This window comes from Zootermopsis nevadensis, unplaced genomic scaffold (assembly GCF_977971745.1).
Source record: "Zootermopsis nevadensis isolate Lab colony 2312 unplaced genomic scaffold, Znev_1.0 Znev_ptg000020l, whole genome shotgun sequence".
NCBI lineage: Eukaryota > Metazoa > Arthropoda > Insecta > Blattodea > Termopsidae > Zootermopsis > Zootermopsis nevadensis.
The window spans coordinates 2,492,595-2,517,480 of NW_028259152.1; the positions used below are offsets into that span (position 1 = coordinate 2,492,595).

The 24,886-nt window shown below is 37.3% G+C and overlaps 1 protein-coding gene across 4 annotated transcripts in view; it reads left to right on the plus strand.

Moving 5' to 3' along the window:
* The first annotated feature begins 2,268 nt into the window (after positions 1-2,268).
* The window catches only part of cnc (NFE2 like bZIP transcription factor cap-n-collar), a 146,843-nt gene continuing 124,225 nt past the window's right edge, over positions 2,269-24,886 (plus strand). The window contains exons 1-2 of one of the 4 annotated variants that reach the window (XM_022063635.2): positions 2,269-2,347; positions 2,562-2,654. In XM_022063635.2, coding sequence (XP_021919327.1) covers positions 2,577-2,654 — 78 coding nt within the window. In that variant the 5' untranslated portion in view covers positions 2,269-2,347; positions 2,562-2,576. Of the gene's footprint in view, positions 2,348-2,561; positions 2,655-2,946; positions 4,268-24,886 lie in introns of those variants that run through there. The other 3 variants (XM_022063632.2, XM_022063634.2, XM_022063633.2) reach the window with 3 other exon arrangements.

Below are 24,886 nucleotides of genomic sequence, written 5' to 3' on the forward strand. Positions count from 1 at the left end.
TTTTTATAGGACCTAGAAATTCGCCTGAATTTAATTGAAATCTCTGTGTGAACCCCCAGTGTGGTAGGTATTCCTCCGAGCAGCAAATTATGGAGTAATTTAATATGTAATCAAGAAAATTAACTATGAACCTAGCAAACTGAGTTAATTTCTAGTGGCAGAATGCATTTACTTTTCTGTGTCAAAGGAACTCACTTTATTCCTAAGTAGATACTTAAAAACTCTGGTGCTAATTGATTATTTAAGTATGTAAATTCCCACCAAGGCTGAAAAAAAAATTAATGTATTCAGCTTCAGAAAACCTTTCTAGAAGAAGTGTCAATGTAAGCTTCACTGTACAGTGAAATGCTGCTTTATGATGACTTCCTTCGCTTTAAGTTTCAACTCCTGGCACCTCTGCAAGTATGAGCTACATGAATAAATCATTTGAATGCTTATTGTATCAAAGGTTGAAAGGTTAATGAGAATGGCACTGATAAAAATACAGGTGGAGGAGAAAACATACATTATTTGCAAGTCAAATATATATTAACTTAGTATAGTACTGTCCCTGAAAGAACACCATAAGTCACTTATAATGTAAAACAAAACTTGAAGTGCATTGAAAATTTTTATAAAGTACACATGCATGTATTTTGCTTACTAGATTTGCCAGATCTGATGATAAAGTCACAGAATTCATAGCATTAACCACATACTGGGGTTTCATCCCAGAAGAGTTGTGGGATATTTTCTCTTGGTCTTTACAGATCCAGTAAATAAATGACCATATCGCCAAAATACAGGACAAAATCATAATACTCATAAAAGATAGCTAATAAAATCAATGAAAATGTGGCAAAGTTCAAGTACTTGAGAACAGTAAGTCCAAAATGGCATTTATGATTAAGTTACAAGCAGATTCAGTTCAGAAGTGCTTGCCCCAATTTGAATCAGAATATTTTATTTGCCTGTGTTAATCTAAAAACCATAATTTTATAATATGAAAATTTATAATTTATCAGTTGTTTTTATGAACATGAAATTTTTCTGTCACTCTGAGGGGAGTATAGGGACAGGATGTAAGAGAAGAAAGGTGCTGATGTAGACATGTATCTAAGAAAGAAGACTAACAGAAAGGGATAATTACATTCTGTAGAGCTTAAAATGAAAGTACCACAGTTTTCTTTATCCAGTACTATCAGAATGATTAAATCAAGAACTTCCCACACATGTAGTATGCATGAAGGAAATGGTAAGAGAACGTAAAGGGGAAATAGCACTTGCCATTTGTGATGTACACATTTCATTATTCTTTTAACTGCAGCTTGTTATGAGCTGTATGTATTATCATATGCATTCAACTACAAGTTATTATGACTGTCTTCTGCATCAATTAATATTATCCCATTTTAATTTTCTATGCCTTGAAAAGCTGTCTCACACATGAGCATACTCAGTATTATGATTTAAGTAATTTTAATATGTAACTCACAAAGAAAAGCTTTATCCCACATGGCAGTGAAAAGATTCCCTAAAATTTATGAGGTCAAAAAGGTGTCTCTGATGTGCTTGCTGTCTCCATCATCAGGGCAATGAAACTTGTCCAAAAACAGATGGCATACTCAGTGAATGTTAGAATGCCTACCGAACAGTGAATTGGAGAAGATCTGGAAGGAAATGATCATGGCATGATTTAAGGCACTTTAGCAAGAACATTTTAGTGTTAGGCTGCCATGTTGGCACTTTTTTGTACAGAGAGTGGTATGAAACATGGGCAATGCCTCCTAAGCGCCCCCACCCTCAAGATGAGAGTTGTGGTTCTCATAGTGGTGAAGTCTGTGGTCTTGTGGGTTGTGATTCGCAGTGTGGAATTATTGACAGATAGAAATGCTTTGGAAGAACAGTCTGCCTCCATCTTCATGGCTGAAGTTCTGTATTCTAGTGACAAGACCGAATGGAGTTCATTAATTTTTGCTACATCGTGTTGCTGTCTGATTGGTTAATTTAAAAGACTGGTACGGTATTTATGCTAGTTAACTGGTAGCTGCATTGTTACATTCTTCATTAATTTTTGAATATAATATTTCTATGATTATGTAGTTCATCAGACATATTTACAAGGAACATTGGTGAGTGTCAGAAACTAAAGAAATGTTAAAAAACACATACAGTTTGAGATCATGTCAGAAATGTGGAATTAAATTTCGACACGAAAATTGCACGTGTTCAACAATGCTTCGTTTGTTATCTTCGGCGTATGAATACATTTGATACAATGTCCATATCTATGCACTCTGCACGATATGAATGACGTAATTATAACCTTGACTGGAAGCAAGAGAGGCGGTTGGAAGTAGAAGGCAATGTATGTTTTTTTTACAGATTTTTGGGAAATTAAAAGGAATACAGTGCTGACATTATTGCAAGTTTCAAATAAGTGTTTGAAAAAAGTATTTAGCATGATACCTAAGAAGATCATGAACAGAAACGTGTTTTATACTGGAAAATAATTCTAGATATTTTTGTGGGGTTTGTATCGCCACATTTCCTACACTTAAGAAATGCCTACTTCTTTACAGACAAACCAAGTCAATATGATGGGTGTTGAGGATATGCCTCAGATGAAGAGTCTATCACCTGGACCTCCTTTATCACCACCTAAGAAACAGCAGGTAAGTACAATTTCACATCTTTTAGAACTATTTTTTTGTAGTACGGCAACGCTGTCACTACCATATGATCTTCACGAAATGATGACTCCATTAAAATTACAATAATTATCTTGTTATGGAATAAAATTATGCTACAGTTTAGAAGTAAAAATTAGTGAGACAAAAGCACTGTGTTAAAGGTTTAAGATTCAATAGTATAAAATACACAATAAATAAGAATATTTCGTCATACTCCCATAATGCTTTTCGACTCGCACTCGTGTGGAGTAAGTGGTGTGCACAGTGTTGCCCAACTGCTGAGTCATATGAAAAGTTGATAGCCAAGTGGACGAACGGAGTGAGAGTTCGGCTGATTATATGAAATAACCTTTGTTCTGCTGTTGTTACGGTGAAGTTTGTTTCTTCGGAAGTGTAACGCGAATTTAGTGTGTTTGTGGTTTAATAAGCAAATTCCAGCTTCTCTGCTTGCTCTGGCGTTATAATTTGCCGGTCTGACAGCGACAATACCATTTGTGTATAGTTTTGTAGTACCTGTTACTAACATATTTAATGTCATTGCGTTACTGATGCACATACCACAGTATTTTATGTTGTTTTATAGAAAAAATGAAGTGCCCGTTCTGGCATGACAAGAACAGTTGTCAGTGTTTGAAAGTGAGTTGTAACCTTCTTGGCAAGTTTGTGCTAATCACAGTGTTTCTAACCCAACTGAAGACAGGTTGGATTTAAAAAGTTGTAGAAGAGAGATTAATTTGATAATTGTTTGAAAATTGGGAGGTTTAATGTTAGGAATTGGTAGAGTTACTGTTGAACTTGTAGAGTGTTTGCCTTATTTATAGTGAAATTTAGTGGAATGTATTTGTAGGAATTGGAGAAAGAGACTCAAAATAAGGAGAATGTTTTCAAGAAAAAGAGTTGTAGGTTAATGAGTGAAGTGAATGTGTGTTATATAATTGAATTTGATTTCAGGTTTTGAGACTAACCTTTTTTTAATGTATGACTTGGTATTAACTGTATTGTTTTCTGGCCCCTTGTGGGCATTCAAAAATACTGACGAAAGGCATTAATAAGAAGCACTAGCGATGCAGTGTCTCAAGAAAATGTATCGAGATGAACTTCTGCAGTTGGCCTTACTCTTAAGCCTTCTGCATGTGGATCCAGACTCTTACTTTGGCTATGACATACCGGCTGTAGGTGTTGGAATCCGTGATTTAACTGGTGGAACAAGTTGGGCACATGCTCCTGCCATTATACCACGGCGTATGTTTGTACACCCCAAGAACTTAGACTCAGTTCTTCTTAATTATGAAAGGGAAGTTTTTGAAGACCTTAATGCTCTTGGTCGGTACAACAGGATACATACTCATAATTCAGATGTTACAGCATATTTGTTAAATATTGATGGTGCTATACCAAGTTCTTCATTTGGAACTAGTGCTACAGTTTTGCCTGTGGAAACAAATAGTGATAGAGAGATTCATGCTTCTGTATCAGAACTTTCTCAAGAGTATGCTTGTCCATCCTCCAGCAATACTGCGGGAACATCTTTTGCAGAGGATGCAGTTGTCTTCCCAGATGACTGTGTGCCACAGGCTGGTGATCTTACGCAGGAGGTATGGGTCCTATCTCCTGTTAATTTGTGATGTAGCTAGGTCTTCATTTGCATGTTGTAGGTAGACTTCCACATTCATATGAAGCAAAAGATATTCTGCACAAAGGGCAGTTATAAGTGACGTGAAATTCAGTTATTTAAATGCTGTAATTTTCATGAATTTTAGACCTGTTGCATAAAGTCTGTATTTAAATGTATTTGGTCTTGTGTTCTAACTCTGCAAACTCAAAATCACTTCTTTGAATCTTCATGTTACTGTCTGCATCTTTCATTAATTAATATTGTTAGAGTGTAGCATTTTTGACTAATACAGTCATTTTGCTTCTTTACTCAAAGTTCACATCATGATTTATAAAGTAATTAGTGTTGGTTTGTAGGTTATTGATTCTATTTGAACAGCATACGTTATGTAGTGTTGAATGGGACTTAAAGTTAATCATTAATATTCAGTTTGGTGGCGGGAGATATTCCTACTTATGCTGCATGAACTCTGAAATTATATTATTTTATCCACTTCAGAACATTGAGATGCTCAGTACATGTTTATGAACTTAACATTTATTTGGTCCTGCCATTTTTAATATAATTATTCTGTTGTGGCTTCAGGAGCATTGTTTATTTTACTGTTTGCAGTTTGTTTAATGACAGTGTCAGCATTTAAGACTCTACAATGGTTAATGAATTGAAAAGGATGTGGAATGAAGTATTTGTGGCCTATTTAGACCCAAGACCTCCTGAATGTGAAGAAATGCTAACTATCCAGTAACATAATACTGTTGATAATGACTTGTCGTATGACATTCTAATATTTTATTAAGTAATTAGTTGACTGTGCAGAAAATCTCCCATACTGAATGGTGGCCTTTCAGATTAAAACTGTGTTCAATTAATTTTCTTTTCGTTCTCTTGATGGTACACAGTGTGTTTGAAAAGTCACTGTGCAGTTGAAGTTATGTTGTAATAAACGACTTGGCGACACGGACTGGCAATATTGGCAGATTGTGGTTAACTGAACAGTGACTTTTCGAATTCCCTTTAGCTGTTGGAAGTTGTGGTATACAGCATTCCAGGTAAGTTGAGAGGCGATGTAAACACAGTTGCATAAATGGAAGTGCTGTTTCTGCTTTCTAACCTTTTCCCTTGTTTGGTGTCATTTCATATGTTTTTTAAAGAATGAAACAGGTGTTATGTTATTCTTAGCAGTGGTAATGATTTGGAGCATCATATTTGTTAGTATTTATTATATAAGTATTGTTAAATGCTATAGTTATAGGTTTCACTAAAGTTATGTCTTTACAAACAACTTGGGTTGGTGCATATTTATTGTAACAGCATGTTAGCCAGCAACTTCATGGATGACCCACGAGGAAAATATTATTTCAGTTTCTTGTGTGACTCAGGGCGGTAATTTTTGTCAAGTCACAATTGTCAAGTAAGATATTGTTTGCTCATGATTGTTGAGAACAACTGTCAGTTTTTTTATAGGGTTTGGTAGGCAGACAGCATTTCAGTAGTGATAACATCATATGTCTGCGGGACAGACTTTAACATTTCTACCACACATTTTGAAAGGAGTGGTAGGAGAGGAGAATTAAACTAAAACTGTCTGTCATGTTAACTGAGACAAGGTTTTGTGTTGTTGGTTTTGTCTTACCTTCTGTGTTTCATAATGAATCATGACTGTAGATATATATTACTGATTTAACATCTTGCTTCTCCAGTGCTCACTAAATAATGTTAAATTGGGAGTATTTCAACAACATTTTGGTTAAGTTGTGTTTTTGTATTCACTGACATTGTCCTATATTTTTACGTCTCTTGATGCTTCAAGTTTGGCAGTTTGTGGATTATGTTTTCTGTTAATGAAGCTTTTGAATTTGACTTCTTATAGTGCTTCATTCATAAAAGTTTGAACATTACCAATCAAAAACATATGGCTTGAACTTTCGTGTGAGATAGTTTTTCTCGTATGTTATAAATTCCATATGCCATAGGTTAATGGAAGACCCAGATTGTCTTGGCAAAACTGTGATGGTAACTCTGCATCAGAGACTTTCATGCGTACTATGTTTCCCAGAAGCCTGATCCCACTAAAGGTTATATGGGTTCCATAGAAAGATTTATAGTATAATTCCAGAATTCACTATGTTTGCCCATCTTAAAGAATAGTTTACTGTCAAAATTATAAATCTGAAATCTATCCTGAAGCAGTTCTTAAATTGCAATTTCTTAAAAATCTTCAATGTTAGGAAGAGAAGTTTTATGATTCACTGATTACGTATGTATGTGTATATGTGTGCATTGTATACTTTTGGATTATATTTCCCTCTGGGAATGTCTTCTGGAAGCAAAATGCATTTCGTTTTTATTAATTACTGGAGAGATGTGGTTGAGGAGAACCCAGGTTTGTTGAAATTTGTGCTGTTTAAGCTTCTCCCTTTTATTGCAACATGTGTCTGTGAAGTTGAGTTTTCACAGTGTAATGTCACATGCTTGAATGATGCCATTGACTGGAAGCAGATTTTGGTTGGTGCGAGTCTTGGTTTGGAATATGTTTGAAATGTTCTTGAAGCTTGTATCCGCTGAAGACATGCTACATCATACATTATGCTGTAGTTAAAGTTTGTTTCTGACTTTCATCTTCATGATACAGGTAGATGGTTGCAAAGAGGATTACTGTGATAACTTCACTTCTGATTATTTCCTTATCTAGGTCTCTTTATTTTGTATTTCCTTAAGCTGTTGGCAGTATCTTCCAGTAGGCCTTCTACATCAACGTTAAATGAGGTTTATATGCGGCTATACTTAGGCATACTCTGTGGAATATAGTGGTTAACTCTGAGGTTATGTTTTCCTAGAATTGCATGGTGATGTTCCATGCATCGATGAAGAATGGTCACCTTCCAGAAGAAGTTTTAATGTTGGAATGGAAGCAGTTTTCCTTTATTTATCTTCTGAGTCCACAGCTTCTCTTGTAGCTAGCCGAACCATAGTCTGATTGTGCCTTGCATTAAAGTCTTCAGTTCATTGACCTCAGAAGATTTGTCTAAGGTAGCCAATTTTTAACCATCCAACCTCAAAGTGGTACAGTGAATGAATATGCCCCAGTGTAATATCAGAGCAAATATGATCGAAGATTTTGCAGTTAAGGGTCATGCTTCTCTAAAATTTACTACTAGAAGTACTTCTACTCAGGAAACAGGTTTCTGTCAGCAAGATTTTTCCTTTGAAGGAGCAGTGAAAAGTTTGAGTTTGCCGATTGACTTGATTCACTCTGACAGTGAAACCTTGACCTGCTCTAAACATAGCTGGTGTGCCATCAAAGTGCAAACTGAAGCACTAATTTGAGCCCAATCTGTCCTGTTTGAAGAACAATTCTGTTTCTGAAATATCTTTGCCGATTCCGAGAGTAGATAGCAGGATGCAAAACAGAAACTCTTCTTCTCTGTGAACAAAATCCCAGCTAATGTTAAAATGTTACTGAGGCCCTTGGCAATCCATCGAAGTTAGCATGGCAACCCTGTTTCAGGTCACTACCCAGAGGTTCAGAATAAAACAGTCTGTTGTAAGTGAATAGCTGCAGGGGAGAAAAATTGTCCAGTTGAATTGTTAAATAGTTGTCATTTGTTTACTTCGACTGAACGTTCTATATAGGTATATGAAAAGGTATAAACTGAAATTATTAATCAGATATGATATACTCCGATTGGTGTTCTAAAGACATGCATTGAAGAAAATCTGGGTGAGTCCCACTGAACTTCTGTATACCAAGTTACAGGTGTACTGGTATATGAACCTGAGAACTTGAATTTCCATCGCAGTCAGTATTTTAACTCGTGTGATTGCAGTAATTTCTCTATGCTATGTTTGAGAAAATAAACAATTTATAAAGGAATATTTTATTTATAATGTCTGTACGTTGCCATGAATCAGGTGAAATTTTTTTGCTGCCAGTATTTACCAAATCTGAGATCATAGAGTATCTGTACATTCAGAATTTTGTACTCCTGTAGTTAATTACAGGAGCTTGCAGTCATTTGCTAAATATTTATGTGGCATTTTATTAGCACAGTATTTTGCTTTATGATTGTACTTCATTGTAGTTCAGAAATAATTTTGGCTTTAAAACAGGTCAAGAGACCTTGATAGTTTATCTTAGCAGATGTATGCAGCATCCTGTTGACTACTAACTATAATTCATGATGTTTTGGTAGATCATGATACGTATAGGTCAGTGATTTTTTCAGGTATTGAATTCACTTTCTGAGTTATTCAGTCTAACATGAAATAATGTAAGTAATCACTTGAGATTATGGTTTGAATAGGTTCAGGAAAGGGTAGGATAGATGTTCATTTGTGTCTAATGCTACAGTAACGCATTTTAAAATATACCATGGCAAGTTGCTTGTCATATTACCCTATTGTCTATTACAGTGAGCTATATTGATGAAAGGGTACTAATGGATTATGATTTTAAATTCTTGACTAACTTGTTTGTTGTTAGTTTCTGAGAACTGTCAGGATTTCGTTGTGTCAGCCTCACATTTTTGGCCTCTCAGTATGGTACTTAAGCTAGTATTTGAACTAAGCACTTCGGTTCATGTACTGTTGTCCATTTTGTTCTGCCCCACTTTTCGACGTACTGAGGGATTTGCATTAAGTGTTTTAAACACGAAACCATGTACTTTGTTTTTATTGGAAACATTAACTGCGAAGCTGATTTCCTTGAAATGCAAAACGTGTTCTTTGGTAAGGTAATCGTAAAATATATGGCTTATAGTTATCGGACAGAATCGCAAATATTTCATGGCTACCGGAAGGCTTTTCGTGGCACCTAACGTAAATAAGTAGATGAAATTTAAATTCTTCGATTTATTGTAGGAATGTAGGGGTTAAGTTAAAAAGATATTTTATAAAATTGCTCTCCAGCTGACAGTTCTTGGCAGTTGCCTTACAGAAATTTAGGTTATTCAGAAATAACCAGCGTCATTCAATGTATCAGTGTTTACACAACTTTGAATGGAAATAATCCAAGTAATGAGTTTTCTTGACACACTTAAATGTGGCAATTTGTGTTGTTTTAAAATAGTGAGCCCCATTTCGACACCTGCCTTTGTTTTTGGTACGTGGTTATCTATTAACTGAAAGCATTTATTTGTTTTATCGATCGCTAATAAGATTTAAAGGCTGCTATCATGACTGGCCGTTCTTGAGGGTGGTTCAGTGCACTGGTGAAGTTTGTGTTGCTTTTTAACACACTTGATACAGAGAATTGTGAAAGTGACATTGAAACTCATTCAGTTAAAATACATTAATTAAGTCCTTTTTTTACAGACGCGACGTCATTAAAAGAAAATTAATTTCTGGTTAATTTAAAGATAACAGCCGATATATATTATATATATTATATATATATATTATATATATTATATATATTATATATATATTATATATATATTATATATATTATATATATATTATATATATATATAAATACACAAAAGTGAAGGAAGGTAAATTATTGTAGGTCTACATACATAGTATTTGCCTATAATGAATGCTAATTTAAAATTAAGAGTACTAAGTGAAAGACATTAACGAATTGCGGGTAATGGTTTACTAATTGTAGAAGAAGGATTGGGAACTGGGCTGTGTTTTCGGCGAAACGAAAATTCAGTAGGCTATTCATACCGAAAAAGTGATGGACTATTAATTTCCCAGATACATTAATGAAAACTTAAAAGAATAATTAATTGAAATTTAGTAAAACAAGGATTTCGTGTTTTCGTGTTATTTAGTTGTACTTTGTCTCTGATGGTTCGAATTTGCGAGGCATGTCACAAAATGCCTTTTTGTAGTGTCACTTCTGTATTACTGAGAAATGCAACACACCTGCTTGGGTAGCAGTGGAGACATCCTGGACAGGAAAGATGAGATAGATTCACGTTTGTATGCAGTAGTGGTAACTGGTTTAGAAGCCACCCAGGTTTCGTACTTGGCTCACGGAATTTTTAGTAGTTTGACAGGTTTGACTGACTATCTAAGTTACCAATTGTATGGGGCAGAGTCCTAGCGAAGCTGATGTTCACGCATGTAGTCCAAAAATGCGCCGGTTTTTATGGAACCCGAAATTTCATAATCGAATATATCTTATTAAGACTAATTGTAATAGTTAACTTGGCCTCCTATGGACGCCTAGGTCTTGAAAGTGGTCTTTTCCCTTCAGGCAACAACCAACATAAAACCAGAACGGATTCCATTACTTGTTTCATGAATTCGCAATTAGAGCAAAATTGACGTATGCATTTCTCTTTGGGCCGTGCGTGCTACATCCCTGTCTATATCCTCTTCCTTGATCAGATCACCCGAATGACATTTTATGGATAAATATAAAAATTACGAAACTTCTTTGTGCAATATTCCCATTTTCCGTTACCTTTATGAAGGTAACAATTTTATACATTTTATGAAGGCTTGCAAATTTTTATTCATGTGTATAAGCTGTAAGATCAACCAATATAATAATATGTTACGCAATGTTATAACCATCACTAAGACCACCAATTAGTACCTATTAGTATTAGTACAATTATACAAGAAGAATATTCAATGCCTTCTAAATTTTCGTGTTATGAATCCCGCACAACCGTTACGTACTGCAACTGCTGCCTCCACTATCAGGATAATCACCCTGATAATAGAAGCAGCAAAGACCTCTGAAATTTTGGTAAACTTCTACCAGACTACACGTCGCTACAACCCAGAAGACAGCCACCTTCAAAACAATATCCATTTTTAAATAACCATCGTGTATGCAGGGACAGCCACTGGGGATGAACAGTATTAAGAATCAGCTATGACCTTAGGCTACTTTAACGTAAGAACAGTTGCCTAAAAAAAACTATGCATGCATACATACTTTTATGGCTCATGGAAATGTGCATGTTTTCAATAAATACTTCAAGTATGTGTCCTGTCTGGCTACAAAGAAATCCTGTGTACTTTATCTCTAGCTAGGCGGTTCCACGTCTGCGATGGATGATACGCGCGACTTTTACAAACGAGGTTTCAACCACATGAACTTCTCCGAATAAGGATAGCATTTAGATACGTTGAAGTTCGTTGCAGAAAGGATAAATCTGCATAATCCACCACAGAAAAAACGGAATTAAACCGGTACCCGGGGGGGGGGGGGGGCATATAAACCAGCTACCATTAATTACGCCGTCTTGTTAAGTAGGGTGAGAGACTGGATCAACCAGCTACAGTCTAGACCCATTTCCGGGCTCTTAGAAACTCCGGATTCTACAAAAGCGGTTAATTCTTTACTGATAGTGTTAGCGTGATGTTCTTATTACGCAACCATTTTCCTCAGTCTTGTAAAAACGTAGGTCAAGGTCACTTGTGAAGTAGCGTTTGCATCATAAGCGTATTCAAACCCAGAATATTCACACAACACATACATTTCTGTAAGCCGATTTTCTGGAGAGTGAGACATCATTGAAAAAGTTGATAATGAGGTGTTTTGTCTGTCAATATTCCACGATTGCTTTGAGGACGGTGTTTTTCCTCTAGGCTCTAATGAAGTAGGAAATATCCATGTTCTATGTTCACTGTGAAAACCCAAGGCACTCTTAACACAGAGATGAGAATGAACAGAAGATTGGGAGTTTAAACAAGAAACGTGTTACGCTCTGTGGAAATACAGGAATGACAGAGCAAGTCAATATCGATGCACGTTGAATATTTAGCGGCTGTGCTGGTAGGAGTTGGTAACGCGGCAACCCACGCATTGATTTCACGTCTGAAATGCTATGCCGTGCTGTCAGCACGGCCGCCAGATATCGTCACACTGTTACCATTTTTTTTAGTGTTCTGTCTGACGACAGGTCCATATATTATGAACAGGATCCTCCCAACCTCTTCAGGTTGTCAGGGACCTGCTCATACATATATACATTCTTGGCAGAGATGATCAGAAGTGGTTTGTCATTGCCTTCTTCTGTGTGTGAGTGGAGTAATTGTTGGGATGCTACGGAGAAACCGGGGAAGCCCCCGGAGGAAAACTCCGTGATGCCTAGACCACGGCCTTGCCCAACACAAGTTATAAATCTGAGCACCACCGGGAATTGAACCCGGGACCCCAGGCTTACAAGGCTAGTGTTACCATTTACTCAAATAGAATTTGAAAATGATGTTTTGTTAAATGTTTATAGGATTTAAGGAAAAGGGTCCTGTTAAAGCTAGATACATTTTGTTCTTTTTCTCAATAGGAATGTTCTAGAGATTGTTGGGTGTATTTTTGTGTTCACGTGATTGTCAGTCAGTATTTACTTACTGGGCAAGTCCGATTCTGACGCAGCTTTTACTGGACAAGACGTAACGTCATGAAACGTGGAGGCGTATGCCCGCATACCGATTTATTGTCTCGACAGCATTTCAGTTTTGCTAAATCATTGATGTTACAGCACGACAGCTATCTTTATTTTTACTTCTGTGGTGCCCTTTCGCTCACATGATTCCAGGCATTGTGTTTGGACTTCGTTTTGACTAACTCTGTGGAGCGGAATCAGTCTTCCTTGAGAAGCTGGTTGTCGTTCAGCTAGTAAAGAAATTCTTCGCCTGTTATTGAACCCGATGGTATAAGCCAGTCACTGGTTTAAAACTTACGCCAAATGAAGCCAATTTACACCCGCATATCCTATTCCTGTCTGAGATTCATTATAATATTGTCCTCTCATATCCGCCTGAGTCCGATTAAAATGTATACATATCATCTTTACTGATTTAATAACCCTGTTAATATTTGTTGAAGAGCGGTTTGTAAATTGTGAAGAGATGACCAAGACGAAGTTAAGTGATACCGTCCCTTCATTTACATTCACTCATGCACCGAGTGAAAGAAAGTGATCGCGTGTAGCGATGGTTGTGTTTGTCTGCTCGCTTTTGTTTTATCTTTGAAAGTGCTGGACGGCTTTCTGTGAAATTTGGTATTGGCGAATGCACGCTTAGAGCTTCATGAATAATTTTATTTTGATTAGAATAGGTCTAATGGAGAGATTTCCATATTGTGGTACCCACATCGGCGGTGGCCTGTGAGATTCATTGATGTGGTCCACGGAACAACGGAGATCACAGGGAGGTGGTGAGGGAAGTGTCGGGATTCTTGTGGATGAAGTTAAGAACTTTTGGCATCTATAGCATAGTTCATTATAATTGCTAAACAGTAGGCAGAAAAATCATGAAGTGGTCCGCCAACACACTCAGCACTTTTCGTGTGGTCTGGATGTGAGTAGGGGGAGAGGTTGAATTTGGTAACCATTGGATTGATCTCACCTGACGTTTATAAAAGAGCAGTTTATTTTACAAGAAAGTGTTTTGGGTGGGCATTCAGTCTAATAAAATATGGGCCCGTGCGTCGGGCGTTACAACTTCTGTTTGAAACGTTCTTTGTTGTGTGTATTTAACGAAATACACTCAGGGGAAAGAAGTTCATAACACTTATCAATACGATGTCCTTGTTGCGTTTAACTTCTCAGTAATGGACTCTTATCTGCAGTAAACGAACCACGCCATTGAGGTAAAATAGCAAAGGACGATTTTGGAAAATTTGTGCCGTCTCCCGTTAATGACAGAAATATCGAAACAGCTTAAGTGATTATCATTGTAATACAATGTTTAAGGATCTCATGCTAATGGTAACACTACGGCCGCCATATTAGGTTTGCTGAAATTAAGCACTTGTAAAATATCTATGATTCTGTATTTGGAATCGGAGGTTCTCACGGCCGTGAAGATGTCTTCAGAGCTGAAGATGCTGTGTTTGCCTGGAGGATGGTGGATCAAAATCTCCAATGACCGGTTTTGTTACGAACGCGTTCAGTATAAGCCAGTTTAAAATCGCCTCGCTCATGAAAATGTATATAACTGTTTCCGGTCAAAGCTCATTATGTAAATTTATGCGAATTTCATCATTCGTAATAGAAAACTAATAGAATATCACGTCCAGTGTAATTGATATGACATCCTGTTACGTGTTTTCTGTATATGCTGAGACCCTGTAATAAGAGAAAGAAATAGGATGTTACGACACAAATTGGATTACTTCAGATTTGGCTATTCTTTAAGTACATTTCGTTATTAAGTTTACTTAATTTTGTCACTGATAACTGAGACTCCTCTTTTATCCTGAAGTCACGTAAAATAACGTGTTTGACAGCCTGCATGAACAAGTTATATTCAAGGTTGATGTTTTGTTCATGACATTTAAGTGTACTAGAGAACATTCTAAGTTATCAGAAATTGAAACTTCTGTTGAAATTGTTTTCTTTGCATACCCACAGATTTAAGAACCATATGGGACGATGCTTTTGTTTGCAACAGCACGACAGTTGTAAAGTATGCGTAGTGCGAACATCAACAAATTTGCATTACTTTATTTAATATTAATATAATTGAAGACGGACACAAATGTGAAACCCAAAGACGTGGCGTGAACTAGAACTTGTGAATTTGTAGAAGGAAATTTGTGATAAGACTGCAGTGAAAACGCATTTTGATTGTGTTTCACACGGACCGGAAGTTTTATGTGACAGTGACAACTGACTGTATCTTGTTCGAAAAGTAAATATGCGTTAAATGCAAAGAATAGAAAAGTCTGATTCTACGACTCGCATTTCGTAGGTCGGCTGTCAAATGTGTGCGCTGCAGAAATCGGTTGTGAATATGTGGAGAGATTAAACTGGCTGGGTCTGGTGGTGTTTCTAATTTTAACTGTCATTAAAAGTAGAAGTTCTTAAGAGAAACTAAACGGTTTTGTCTGCCTTTCACGTGGATTTAAACGCATAACTGTGATACAGAAACTCAAAGAATTTCTGAAAAAACACAAATAGTCATCAAGATCAGAAAAGGATACCTCCTCGTAGCACAGCGAGTTTGGAAAATACTGTATGTATGGGTGTAATGAATTGAAATGACCTTTCTACTGGGCTAATAATACAAAGCGTTATATTTACTTCAGTTTATTATTGCACGTTATAATTTGTGTGTCGTTTATCTGTAATGTTTCTGTCTAAGAATAAATTGAAAAGTTACACATTAGTGCTTTGAATTCTTTGTGGCTTCGTATGCACGACGCATTCTTATTCCAGAGAATTCTGTCACCAGCTGACCACAGTTATGGAATAGGAGGAGGAATGCCAATTTGCCAATCGTTCCAGCTAGAAGGTGAACGGATTTGATTTTCAAGATAAGATGAGCGTGTACTCATGGTCATTTACTTCTGTACTGAATTTACTTTTCACGTGACAGACAGCTGGAGTAAACCGTAATTTGTAATCTTCGTCAAATATTATTTTATTTTAATTTTATTTTGTGTTCTGTCTGACGACAGGTCCATATGAACAGGATCCTTCCATCCTTTTCTCGGACTGGGACCTGTTCATATACGTTCTTGGCAGATGATCCAGAAGTGGTTTGCCATTGCCTTCTTCTGTGTGTGAATGGAGTAATTGTTGGGATGCCACGGAGAAACCGGGGAAGCCCCCGGAGGAAAACTCCGTGTTGCCTAGACCACGGCCTTGCCCAACACAAGTTATAAATTCGGGCACCGCCGGGAATCGAACCCGAGCCCCCAGGATTACAAGGCCAGCGTTCTAACCGCTAGACCACCGTGGCGGTTCAAATATTATTATAGTGATTAAAAATAAAGACGGATTAGATGGTCAGCGCATGTACCACAAGTTGGAGAAATGCAAAGAAAATTTTAGTTGGGAAAACTTGAAGGAAAGAGACCACTTGGGAAACATAGACATTTATGGGAGGATAATTTTAAAACTGATCTTAAATAATAGGGTGTGGCGATTTGGATTTGATTCACCTGGTCCGGGGACAGAAACCAGTGGCGGGCTCTGATGAACACATTTAGGTTCTATAAAAAGTGGGAAATTTCGTGACCAGCTGAGCGGACTGATAGCTTAAGCATTCTGATCCGTGGAGTTAGGCCTTTAAGACACGTGTGAGGAAGAAGTATTTAATAGTGGAACACTTCAGTCTTCTGAGTGATGCCCTCACACAAAACACGTGTGACCTTCTGGAGCAAAAAATTGTTGTTTGTAACGTCTGTTGTCAAAATGTTATTAATTTTACTTTCTCACACGAGGTCGACAAGGACAAAGTTGCAGACACTCCCATAATAAAATGGGCAAAAAACTCGTCATACAGGACTTATTTTGCCACCGAAAACGCCTTCATCAGGATGATATCGCTTGTTCGAACAAGATAAAATGATTAACGTGGTCACGGGCCGCGAACGAGCATCTGAAAACTGGTTTCCGTCACAGTCTGTCATTATCCAGTATGTTGCATCACTACGTATTCAACGGCCGCATGGACGCACATTCTTACGTAAGCAAAATACATGCAACTAATGATGACTAATTTATACTTCTAACGATGAATGAGTACCAACCTGACATGTCAAACTGGACACTAACAGAGTTTCAGGTTTTGTATATAGCCTATTGGTAGCGGAAGAAATGTTCTCCGATCGACCAATAATGTTGGCAGGCGAAAAAAGTGTGCCGAATTAAGATATCTCCATCTCATTGCCACCAGTTAAATTATTATTACAGTCATGGACAGTTCGAAACCTGCAGTAGCTGGTTCGAATGCCACTCGGGTCTTGGATGAATTGTACGGGCAAACGCGCCGATCTAATATTTAATAGCATTAAGAGGGCGTGGTTCACACATAAAGACACTTTTTGCTGCATAAGTAGCATGTTTATATGCAATTCGATGTAAATGGACCATATGACGTACGTGGCAAGGTTAATCAAAATATTGAAACATGAAAATGCTCAGTTAAGCATTTCAATAAAGTTGTCCTTAAATGATTCGAAAAAATTATACAAATGACTAGAAAATTAATGTAGGTCCAGCATATAATTAGACCGTATATTTACATAGTTTTAGATTTTTTAAAGAAGACGAGAAGTTGTGAGCTGCGTAGTAGTTTTTATTTGTTACTGTTTCCCCCCACGTACATGAGAAGGAAGATGCAAACCGTACGGTTATATCTGCATCTCTTTGCAGGCTTCGTGAATCGGACCGTCTAGATATTCTTGATTTTATTCGACCAAGGTTTTAAGTATGAACAGAATGATTTAAAGAAAGTTCATAAACGTAGACACACTGTATTGTACGTGTCCGATTCTATTACACTGGCGCCTGCAATCTTTAACAGATTTTGTGTTCTTAATTTTTGTTGAATTTTGGATGGCGGAGGTCATGCGTATAAGCTGTTTTGCCTTGGTGATAATTTAAATGTGTTGCAAGTTCGATTTTAATAAGGACGGTTAGTAATTACGAGTCTTTTCTTTTGTTGTTGTAGAAGTCATGTTCAGGGCATCGAGGCACTCAGCTGAATACCAAAGATCCATTCTGTATTGACATAGACTTTCCAGTGCTCGTGATTTTTTTTTGTCATGTGATAATTTTAAGTTGCTACTCTTCGTTGCGTATCTTAATTACATCTTCAAAGACTGAATTCCGAGGATAAATTGCCAAGTTTTCTCTTGTGTCTCTTTTGTGAGCCAGGGGAAGGCTGGAATTTTGAACGCCATTTTAAATTTTCGTTTGTTTTCTGAAGTTACAAACTTTGAAATTTGTGGGATTCGTAACAGCATGACAACCCTACCAGGAACTCATATGAGATATAGGGATTCACGGCGCTGAAAATGTGAATTATTGATCTTCAGGGTTTTTACGCCGTGTAGTTTTGTAGATGGTTAACTACGTATAGGAGGAACTTCGCCTCCATCTTGAGACTAGGCTGCATGTATATAATGTAATACGCACACACACACACACACACGTGTTTATTTACTAATTTCGAAGTCGCTTTGCTATTTTTATTCGTGATTATACTGCTAACAAAGCCTGTAAATATGAAGTTGAAATCCCTGAGTGTTTCATTTCGTCGATATGAAATTAGTCATTATTTATTATATTATTTAGTGTTCTGTCTGACGACAGGTCCATATGAACAGGATCCTTCCATCCTTTTCATATACGTTCTTGGCAGATGATCCAGAATGGTTTGCCATTGCCTTCTTCTGTGTGTGAATGGAGTAATTGTTGGGATGCCACGGAGAAACCGGGGAAGCCCCCGGAGGAAAACTCCGTGTTGCCTAGACCACGGCCTTGCCCAACACAAGTTATAAATTCGGGCACCGCCGGGAATCTAACCCGAGACCCCAGGATTACAAGGCCAGCGTTTAACCGCTAGACCACCGTGGCCATCGAAATTAGTCATACAGGGTTTTATTGAACACAGAGAACTGTACGTTAACGCTGTCAGGAAATACGGTTAAAAGTACACCGTGAACCTTCTACACGCGACTTTTTTTGCACTTCGTTGTACTGAAGTAGTTCGGGCTTATCAGTGCTTGCAACTTTTTATCGTTTTCTAAATATCCACGCGTATGTTCATTGATGTTTTTCGGACTTGAGTAATGTAGGTGTCATACACCATATACGCTGATCCATGATATCGACGGTTTGTCCTTAAACTTTTGAACAATTTTGCCTTTAAAAATATTGATCTTACATTATTTCTAGTTTTATACCAACATTGCCGTCATAGGAATTTCTGAAGTGAATTAATTCTCTCGGAATCGAATGTATGTTCTTGAAATTCTGCATGGAAAGAATGGAACTTTTCTTGGTCACATTTACTTACTTTACTAGTTACTAGTATTTCTGTGTTAACAGCTCCATGTCAACCAGCACGATACCAGAGACGTACATTTGTAAATATCGTTATAAACTGCCTTTGAATTGAGAAACTCTCATTTTAGTGAATTTGTTGAAAGTAGTTGCTATTGAAAGAAATAAAATGTGTGCTATTTAGATTAATTTCTCACAAACATAGCGCGATTGAGTACGTGGTGTTTCTGCTGGTATGGTGGCCTCACTGCAGTGTCGTCTGTTTTACCCCGCTGTGGGTGAATCCACTTACCGTTTCACGAAGTAAGACCTCCAAGGAAAATACGCCGTGCTTTGAAGTAATTTGCTTTCTACTCTTTTATGAAGTATTTAAATGTTTTTCCAGTGTTAAGTATTGGACTGTAAATGTCTGATGTCAGGAAAATTTCTTCGACAGCCATTTTCGATGAAACCGACGTCTTCAGTTTATTTTGGCTAAAAGGCATCATAAAAGCAATTCTGAATTTATGAAGGCTATCAGAGATATGCTTTCTTTTTCAAGAAGAAAGTTTGAAAATAAAAGCATTGCCAATATTACCGCGATAATGGAGCGTGTTGGGACCTACTTGAAGTTGCGTCTAAATACGATGACGGAAACTTACATTTTGGCAGGTAAGAATTGGTTTCTTCTTCAGCAGATATTTTTATAGTAAAATATATTTTAAAATAATATTGTATTATATTATTAGACTTAATTGTGTAATGTTTTTATTTCGGTGAATCAGTCACCTTGAGCATTTTGTGAGGCAATAGGGATAATAACATAAATTTTCATGGTGGGCCATGCTATGTTACACAGGCTTCATCTTTGGGAAATTTCATAGCAAGTAAGTGTTCATAAAACTTACTTTTTGCTTTTGAATACATTTAGTTGTCTTTTTCTTTATTGCCCAATATTGATGTATGTTCATATTTGGGAGAAATACTTGGATATTGGAAGTAATCGATATGTAGTTTATCAATGGCAATTTAAATATTAGTACCTTGGAATCATATTTCTAATTATTTTTCAGGCAACAACTTCTTCAGCTGCCCCAAATTGCTGCGAGTCATATTGGTGTTTTGAAAGTATTAATTTTTTGGTGTATGCGAATGGCAGTGAATCCAAAATGTGCACTGATAGCACTAGCCATTCTGTTAAGAAGAAATCACCAACAAATGGCAGGTACATTATGTTACATGCTCTAACATGAAATGGGTTTATTTCTGGAACAATTTTAATTTTTATTTCAGGTACGAAGTTGGGGAGACTACCAGGATTCTATGAATGCGGAGAGTTTTGAGCACTGGATGTTGAATCAACTTCTCACAAATTTAGAAGCACCACCAGTTATTGTAACGGACAATGTTCCGTATCACAGTGTCCTTCAGGAGGAAACTTTAACACGGCTGAAGGAAGGATTAGGTTACGCTATCCTCTTCATCATTCAACACCGTGCCATGAAGATTAGTATTTACTGTAACTGCATGTCTGTTATTTTTATTCATTGACTGCCGAGAAGAGACATGAAATTCGTTCGATTACTAATCTTATGGAATTTTGTTATAGAATGTAGACACAATGGTACAAACGAAGTTTCGCTACTTACAGGTAAAATAGCATTGTGGGAAAATGATGTACGAGGTGCGATCGGAAAGTTTCAAGACTGCGCCTATAAAAACCCGTACACTTATCTCAGGTATTAAATTCATCCATCACCCTCGAAGTAGTTCCCCTGGGAGTGAACACAACGATCCCAGCGCCGCTGCCAAGCCTGGAAGCATCCCTGGAAATCTTTCTTTGTCAGCCTGTCAAGCACCATCTGCGATTCTGCCTGAATCTCTTCTATCGTCTCAAATCTCCTTCCCTTTAGCTGAATTTTCATCTTTGGGAAGAGGAAGAAGTCACACGGAGCTTAGAAAGGAAGTTGGGGTCGGTTCTTGCAAGATCTTTGAGCTCCTGACAAACGAGAAGTCGATTCTGCTTCTGGTCCTCAGACAGGATGCGTCGCATGTGGAGTTCTTCCTTTAGAATCAGCTGAGAGGTCCCATAGCCTATCCCAACAATGTCGCACAAGTCGTTGATGGTACGACGTCGATCTTCGTGAATGGCCTGCCGAATCTTCGTAACATTTTCGGGCGTTGTGCTCGAAGATGGTCGTCCAGAACGCTCGTCATCATCGACAGAGGTTCGGCCATTTTTAAAACGTGAATGCCACACAAAAGTTTGTGCACGACCCATTGCGGACTCCCCAAATGCTTGCTTTAGCATTTCATAGGTTTCCGTAGCCGTTTTGGCGAGTCTTTGGCAAGAGATTCAGGCAGAATCGCAGATGGTGCTTGACCGGCTGACAAAGAAAGATTTCCAGGGATGCTTCCAGGCTTGGCAGCGGCGCTGGGATCGTTGTGTTCACTCCCAGGGGAACTACTTCGAGGGTGATGGATGAATTTAATACCTGAGATAAGTGTACGGGTTTTTATACGCGCAGTCTGGAAACTTTCCGATCTCACCTCATATGGTGTACAGAGAATCTGATGGACAACAGGGAAACAGATTATGATTAACATCGAAGAGACCTCTGAGGAAGAAAATGATTGAGATGATTGGTCATTGCCACATCAATAAATCTTCTTCTATGGCTCTCCGGTCCGTATTTGGTCCATGGCCTCCTCAGTTCTCCTGTTCCATTCGGTCCTCTGTTAGGTCCGAGGTCAACAATAAATATTGCAAATATTAACTGATGACAGAAGCTGGTATGATCGGCAGTGGTGGTAATTGACACAGTGACGTTGAAGTCTTACGAGATAGCTTCTGCGATAATTTTATTACAAACATGACACCACTTTATCCTTTGCAGGAAGTATATTGTATTAAATTTATAAGAAATCTCATTTTTATTTTTAAATTGTAGGTTCTTTTGTGTTTGTGGTGAACAAAAAAAAAATTGATTAATTTCTCCCTCTCTGATTTTTGTTTTCTGTGTGTCATAATAGCTTTCAATGCTTTTATTGCAATATGTTTTGAGATTAAAATGTATTGTGTATGCTGTAGTCTCAATTTATTATTTGCAGTGGAAGAAACACCTACATGAAGCCACTTTGTGTTACCAAGAGCAAACTGTTGAAAACCAAACATGTAGCATTATTTGCACAACATTTCACTTGTATTTAAGTGTACTTGGCTTGAATGTCAGTCAGGATACCAGCTAACCTGTCCTGGATTTCCCCCACGTCCCCCAGGCAAATGCTTGGATAGGACCTGAAAGGAGGTCATAACCTCTTCCTTCAAGATCCCCACCAAATCATCATCATTCCTAATCATTTTGCCAGCTTTTGAAAATGGTGTGTAATTTCTGTAATGGTCATTGGGTTATAACATCATTTAAAACAAACATGTATAAGAATAAAAAACAAGTTTTAATCGAAATGCTTATCATTTTTATATTATGTTCACCTCCAGCCTTGACTGACCTCTTACATTACCATAAATCTAACTCCTTTCCTAATGTCAGTTAAGAGATAACCAGGTGACGAAATTTCTGAATTAAAGTTAGTGAATGTTCTTTAATACTTACTTTACAACGCCGGCACTAATCATTTGTGTTTGAGTAATTTGTTACATAAATTATTTGCATCGAAGAAACATTTATTTTGGATCAAAATGTTTATGATAATTTAACATAACTTCTAGTTTAATGCACAGAAGCCAAAACTTTATAAAATAAATCTCCTGTTGCTGAGGATCGTGTGATAACCTTAGATTAACAGAGCAGCCATTGTGTTGCCTAAGGACTGCAGATGTCGATTGCCAGTGTGTTTTTATATAATCTTTGCTGTGGTGATTTAGGCACGCTATTTGACGTCAAGTTACGTGAGAGAATCGTGGTTCGTTTATTTAACGACGATGACTTAAAAGTTCAGACTATTTGCCGTCGAATGAGAAATGGCAATGTGATGATAATCAGCTAGTTCTAAAAGGACGTATCTATCGTAGCTAATGCATTCCATATGTGGTTTAAATTCATTATGGCCCGCCTTCCACATATTATAATATGAGTAGGTCTCCTGTAAATTTTAGTTCAGCATCACATTAGGAAAATATTGCTTGTAAACCGAAATAAGAAGGGAGTTCATGATAAAACTATCGATTAGGAAACTTGGTACTTGTGGGTTATCGGGACACAAAACGGAAGAGTCGAATATCTGGACTTCGATTGAACGGAAAACTGCGCATGCGTATCAGTATACAAATGATAACGGCGATATTTTTAAAACGATTCTAAAATATGTAAGCGAATTTTTGCCTCCGGACAATTAACATCTCATGCATTTCCAAATAAAATATAATAATTTGTCATTTTTTGAAATGAAATATAATAACTTTCAAGTATATGTCATTTATCCACACATTGACCTAACCTAACCTATTTTTAAAGCGGTGTCCCGATAACCCACAAGTACCGGAAACGTTTTGTTTTTACATCATCCTTGCTTACCCTTTACTATCGGGCGAGAAAAGTATAACACCAGTGAATTTCCCACCGACGCATTAATACAGAAACAGAGTCTACATACGTTTTAACGATGACTTGCCGATCTAGTCTACCACCGTAGAATAGGCAGAGTTTAATAGAACATCGTATATTTTTCACATATATTCTTTATTTTAATATTGATGGCGTCTTAGTTACAGTTTTAGTCATGTGACGAAATGTTGCTTGCTGTTGAGTTTCTACGCCTTCTAATGAAACGACCGCATTCCCCTTAATTACGACTTCTAATTCTATTTTGATATGGTCAGTGGCAGTGCACTCTGTCCTTGATGGCGTGTTAGAACACTCACCAGTACGATAAACTGCGATGTGTTTATGCGTTCCAGCTTTGTGTTCGGAAATAGAATCTCCGATGCAGCTGTGTGAGTCATGCGTGCAGTTGTGTTTCAATCTGTCATTTCATTTCAGCGTGAAAGTTCTACGAGATCTTTAAGATATCATTTTATAGGTCTGTGTATTTCTGTACAAAGCAGCCTTTGAGACATTGACAGCCACTCAACTTGTCCAGAAACACCTCAACGTGATCACACGAGCCGGCCATTTTAATGTTCGTATTCGTCTGAACCTTGTATGTGACGTCACTTCAGGGCAAAAATGTTGTATACGTTTTTCAGCTTTGTTTGCGTGCTACTGTCTTACCCATCCCACTGTCCCACATTCAGCCCCCTAATCATGTACCGTTATGACGAGTGGACCTACACTTGTTTACTTCCTCTTATTTTGTCTTTGGTCCAGACATTCTTCCCGGCTTCCTTGATCGCTGTAATGTTTGTTAATGTTTTTATGCTGTAACCTGTATTATGTGAGTTGTCTTGCATCTTATTATGTTTCTGAAATAGTGCGTCGCATTTGCCGTTAGAATGTGTTTCTGTTGTACTAATTGTTTTGGAGATAATATTAACATTGGCTTGTGCTGTACAGAAACAACAGCTCGCCATATTGTGACGTCATTGAGTTGTATATTATGAACATTTTACTACATGTACTGGTAGGCAAGATTACAAATTGAAAGTATTGAAGTTTTAGTTTCCAATCGCATCTTGTGAAACCGTGATTTGTTAGTTTTCGTTTCTGGCAAATAGTTTAGCAACTTCATCTACTACTTGAAGATGGAAACTACTTCGCTACATTTATCACTTCTTCAGCATCCAGAATTTCTGCCGGATTTATTGAAGTTTTGTTAAGGCAAGTTTAATGGAAATTCTCACAGTCGTTATATACGAGGGTCGCTCATTAAGTAATGCCCCACATTTTTTTCCTCAGAACATATTTATTCAAGATGGCTCAAATTTAGTGACAATATAAATCAATGTTTCCTTT